General features: G+C 34.8%; 1 protein-coding gene across 1 annotated transcript; it reads left to right on the top strand.

The window, feature by feature from the left end:
- The first annotated feature begins 2,696 nt into the window (after positions 1–2,696).
- LOC124913668 (FT-interacting protein 7) lies at positions 2,697–6,000 on the top strand. The gene has a single exon (XM_047454080.1). The coding sequence runs from the start codon at positions 2,833–2,835 to the stop codon at positions 5,923–5,925; it is 3,093 nt and encodes a 1,030-aa protein (XP_047310036.1). The 5' UTR covers positions 2,697–2,832; the 3' UTR covers positions 5,926–6,000.

Raw genomic sequence — 6,000 nt, forward strand, 5'->3', positions numbered from 1 at the left:
TAAAGTTTCAATTCAATCACTAACTTTATATTAAAAAATTAAACTTATACTAGAAATCACTAACTTTATATTAAAAAATTAAACTTATACTAGAAATGTTGAAGCAATGATAACTAGATCTATTAACTTGTACTATTTATATTTAATTATAATTTATATACATGGATGCAACCTTTTATATTTACTATAACTATTAAACTAAACCTACTACTTGACTTTGATACTTTGAAAGTATATATATATATATATAAATCTAGATTTCTGAGTAATTAGAATAAATCTAGATTTCGGTATAATTATCTTAGTATTTTTTTAACAAACAATTTGACAACATTAATTTACTTTTGTTGGAAAGGCATAATTATTTAATTAGTCATTAAGTTTCATGAAAAAATAGTTGTCTTGCTCTATTACAATTTGAGTAATTATTTAATTTAACAAAATAGATATAGTAAGATCCAAAAGTAAAATCATGACTTTATTTTAAGTTAAAACATTTTTAGTAATAATTAAATATTTTTAATAAATATTACTCACCTCATTCATACAAATTTTTAATTTGTATATTAAAAAGAAAAAAAATAGGTGATTTCATCTACTTCTCTTTCTCAGCTCATAATTGATACCTTAAATTATTTAATTTAATTTAAATAAATAACCTCTTCTTTAATTTAATTAAATTAACAATTACTTTAAAATATTAAATACTATTATTTTAATTATTAAACTTAAATAAATTAAGTTAGTCTAGTTTCTTTATCAAACTAAGTTTTTTTTAAAAGAAAATATCTGTTTTTTTTTAAAAAAAAAAGCATAAATCAAACAACCACTAATATATAGAAAAGTGGTTGCCTACTTGCTTCTCATATTTAGGATTGAACTATTTTATTTTCTCCTTGCCTACCTGGTAGGCCTGCTTATAATTTGGCACGATTTGAAAACTATTGATTCACAAAATTGGCTAAAAAAATTCATTTTAAATGAGATTTTGTGAAAATTTAAAATCTATTGATTAATTTTCATCCTAAATTGAATTACATAATTGATTTAAAAAGGTCATTATGACAATAATAGTTTGGCTTCTTTCATACATTTACTCAAACCAAACAAATAAAGTAGTTACAAAATGGGTCTCTTCGATTTGAGAGATTATTCCAAGACTTTTTCACTATATAATTTAAGTATTTTTAGAATAATTTTGTTATGTTTTTAAACGATCAAATTATTTAATTGATAGTTCAGTTTCATGAAAGCTGCAAAATTATGGTGAAGCGAATGTAAAATATTACAAATTAATTATAACATTAAGAAATATAATAAATTTATGATAGTGTACAAAAGCAACCTATTGAGGGGTCTGGTGGTTTAGGTTTCATCTTGGGAAAAAAAAAATTACTTTCATTTATTCGTTTTTATCCATAATTTTTATTTTAAATTTTTTTAAGACTCTCAATTCTAATTTTTTAAGTCTATTATGATAATAATGTAATATATATGTTCTTAAATTTGTTTTTGTATAATAATTCATTAGAATATTTCAAATGACAATATTTTCGTAAAATAGATTTATAGTTCAATTTTCACAAAAGATGGTCTTAAACTAAAGTGGGTAATCATAAATTCTTTTAAATGTATAAAGTTTAGTTCACATATTTTGAATAAAATAAATTACTGAGTAATTTAAGATTTTTGAAGTTTAAAAAAAATAACTATTTTTTTTAAAGGAGGTTGATTAACAACAATTTTTTTTTTTATAACGAAACAAAATGATACAAAATAAAATATGTAAGTAAAGGAAAACTTAAATCTCTTATTTGGTGGCATTGGTGCCATCTTTTGCAAATGGAAAGTCGAGTCAATTTAACACATACATTATTAAAATATGTTCTTTTTTCTTAGGCCATGTAATAATGTATCCTTTACCTTTTTTAAACACAGACTTTTGTATTATTGTCTTCCCTACTCATTATTATATATTATTTTTTGAATGTTATTTTCTTATTTTAAATTTTATTATTTTTAGAATTAAAACTCAATTATAAAATCATTTTTCAGTTTTTTTATTGTTGTTAAATGAGGTTTTATTTGAGATTTTTTATTATTTTGAGTTAAAAATTAATTAATTAAAATTAATAAAAAAATCACTCGTTATCTATTTCTACACTATTTATTAATTATACCATTTAAACAAATTAATTAAAAAAATAAAATATATTTATACTTTTAATAACAAAATCATATCAAAAATAACTAAAATAAAACATTATATATGAATAAGTTAGTTAGGTGCAATTAAATAACAATATGACTGTTATATTAATTTTAAATATATAATTTTAATAAATAAATTAAATAATTTAAACAAATATAACAAATAATTTGAATCAAACTAATATTATTTAAATAATTAATAAAAAAATTTAAATGAATGATTAAAATAAAGATATTAGGTATAAACAAAAATAATGTTTTTATTGATATTTTATTTAAAATATTAAAGTAATAATAATAAAAGTCCGCCAACAGCTTACCAACATATTTAAAGGAGATGGGCCCCACTGGCGAAGATCAGTCCAAAAAGCAAAAGTACAATTTTTTTTTTTTTTTTTTTCTTTTCAGCAATCCTATTTGAATATACTAAATTCTTTTATTATATATTTTTTATATTCTCTTTCTATACCCCCACGACACGACCAATCTCTTTCTTTCTTTTTCTTTTTCTCTCTCTCTGTTTGTTGTATCCATGAATGCAGAAGAGAGAGAACTTCTTTTTCATCCATCCATCCATCTTCATCCCAAATAACAGTGAAAATTAAGCTGCCCGCGCCGACGATGGACATGGCGACCACCAAGCTCGTAGTTGAAGTTCTTGATGCAAGCGATCTAATGCCTAAAGACGGACAAGGATCCGCCAGTCCATATGTACAGATCGATTTCAATGGACAAGAACAACGAACACAAACCAAGCAAAAGGATCTCAACCCACAATGGAGCGAAACCCTTTTCTTCAATATCAACGATCATAAAGATCTCAACGACCAAACAATCGTCGTCACAATCTATAACGATACAAAATCCGGCCACCATAAGAATTTCCTTGGACGAGTTCGAATCTCAGGCGTCTCTGTTCCTACCTCTCAATCAGAAGCTTCAGTTCAACGATACCCTCTCGACAAGCGCGGGATGTTTTCTCATATCAAGGGAGATATTGCGCTCCGGGTTTATCTAGCCATGGTTTCTCTTCCGCCGCAGCCGCCGCCTGTCCAAACCCAGAATTGGTCTGTACCACAAACCGTCGACACCCAATTTGAGCACAACCACAACCACCACCACCAGCAGCAGCAGCAGCCGCCGCCATCAATTCCTCTCCGGGAAATTAATACAAACATGGACCCGATCGCCTCCGGCGGCGGGGGCGAGCAGAAGAAGAAGAATAAAGAGAAAGAAGTCAGAACGTTTTACTCCATAGGAGTAAACGGACCTCCTCCTCCAGTTCCAAATCCAATTCCGGCTCCCCTGCCTCAGATGAGACCAGCTACAGTGGAGATGCGGACTGACTTTATGAAACCAGGCCCGATTCCCATGATGCATATGCAGTTTCCAGGTCAAAAACCAGATTTTGGAGTTGTGGAGACGCGGCCGATGGTGCCGGCAACCGCTATGAAAATGGGTTATTATCGAGCCGGCGACAAGACAGCAAGTACATACGACCTTGTTGAACCGATGCAATACCTGTACGTTAGAGTCGTCAAAGCTAAAGAACTCCCGGCGATGGATGCAGTCTCCGGTAGCCTAGACCCTTATGTAGAAGTCAAGCTAGGTAACTATAAAGGACTCACTAACCATTTTGAGAAGAATCAAAACCCGGTCTGGAACAAAGTGTTTGCCTTTTCCAAAGACAATTTACAGGCGAATGTGGTCGAAGTCACTGTTAAGGATAAGGATATTGGAAAAGATGATTTAGTTGGAAAAGTTTGGTTCGATCTAAATGAAGTTCCTGTTCGAGTTCCTCCAGATAGTCCATTGGCTCCTCAATGGTACAGATTGGTTGATAAAAAGGGATTAAAGAACGGCGAAATCATGCTCGCCGTTTGGATGGGTACACAAGCCGACGAAGCCTTCCCGGAGGCATGGCATTCAGATGCCCACGACGTCGGTCATCAAGCCCTTCATTATACGAGATCGAAGGTCTATTTCTCTCCCAAATTGTACTATCTTCGTGTTTTAGTAATCGAAGCACAAGATCTCGTCCCTAGCGATAGAAGCCGGCCGCTGGAGACGTTTGTCAGGGTTCTCGTTGGAAACCAGACGAGAATGACCCGGCCGTCGCCACTCCGGCATGTAAATCCCGTCTGGAAGGAGGATTTAATGTTCGTCGCCTCGGAGCCGTTTGAAGAGATGTTAATGCTTAGCGTAGAGAACAGAGTTGGACAAGGTAAAGACGAGAGTCTCGGTTGTTTCTATATCAATGTTAAAGACATTCCACGAAGATTAGACACAACTAAAATGCTTGAACCAAGATGGTTCAATCTTCTTGATAATCTTGAAAGCGATAAGAAGAGGGAACACAAATTCTCTAGTAAGATACACCTCGGACTATGTTTAGAACAAGGGTACCACGTTCTAGACGAATCCACCCCTTTCAGCAGCGATCTACAGCCGTCATCAAAGATTTTGAAGAAACCCCCCATCGGAATTCTCGAACTTGGAATCTTAAGCGCCCGGAATCTCCTCCCAATGAAGGGCGGCGGCGGAGGAGGAACAACCGATGCTTATTGCGTGGCGAAATATGGAAACAAGTGGGTACGAACTCGAACTCTTCTCAACACTCTTAACCCACGATGGAACGAGCAATACACATGGGAAGTTTATGATCCTTGTACTGTCATCACTATCGGCGTTTTCGATAATCGCCATGTAAAGGGTAATCATGAGGAGATTAGAGATGAGAAGATTGGGAAGGTGAGGATTCGTCTTTCCACGCTAGAAACAGATCGAATCTATACACATTACTATCCTTTACTAGTTCTTCAGCCCTCCGGGCTGAAGAAACACGGCGAGCTTCAACTGGCGGTGAGATTCACATGCACGGCGTGGGTAAACATGGTGACTCAATACGGGAAGCCGTTACTTCCTAAAATGCATTACATCCAGCCAATACCCATTCGCCATATCGACATGCTTCGTCATCAGGCCATGCAGATAGTGGCGGCTCGACTTATCAGGGCGGAGCCGCCACTTAGGAAGGAAGTGGTTGAGTATATGCTCGACGCGAATTACCATATGTGGAGTTTGCGTCGGAGTAAGGCGAATTTCCAACGGATAATGTCGCTTCTATCCGGTGTGACGGCGGTAATTAGATGGCTTAACGACGTTTGTAATTGGCGAAATCCGATCACGACATGTCTAGTTCAGGTCTTATTCTTGATATTAGTGAGTTGTCCTGGTTTGATTCTCCCGACGATTTTCCTCTATTTATTCGTGATCGGGCTCTGGAACTACCGGTTCAGACCCCGACACCCGCTTCACATGGACGCGAGAATGTCCCAGGCGGAGTTCGTTCATCCGGACGAACTCGACGAGGAATTCGACAATTTTCCGTCGAACCGGCAGCCTGAGATCGTGCGGATGAGGTACGACAGGCTGAGAAGCGTCGGCGGAAGAGTGCAAACCGTGCTGGGCGATTTGGCGACGCAAGGAGAAAGAGTGCTGGCGTTACTGAGCTGGAGAGATCCAAGAGGGACGGCGATCTTCATAATGATATCGCTGATATGGGCGGTGGTTTTGTATGTAACGCCGGTTCAGGTTGTGGCGATTATTATAGGGCTTTATTTGCTCCGACACCCACGGTTCAGGAATAGGATGCCGTCGGTTCCGGTTAATTTCTTCAAGCGATTGCCGGCTAAGACAGATATGCTTCTATAACATATATTATTATTATTGTTAATTTTGTCGATAATAACTAAATTATTCTGAAAATAAAATCATTTTTTATTGCCA

The sequence above is a fragment of the Impatiens glandulifera genome, chromosome 9 (genome assembly GCF_907164915.1).
Source record: "Impatiens glandulifera chromosome 9, dImpGla2.1, whole genome shotgun sequence".
In the NCBI taxonomy this organism is placed as follows: Eukaryota; Viridiplantae; Streptophyta; class Magnoliopsida; order Ericales; family Balsaminaceae; genus Impatiens; species Impatiens glandulifera.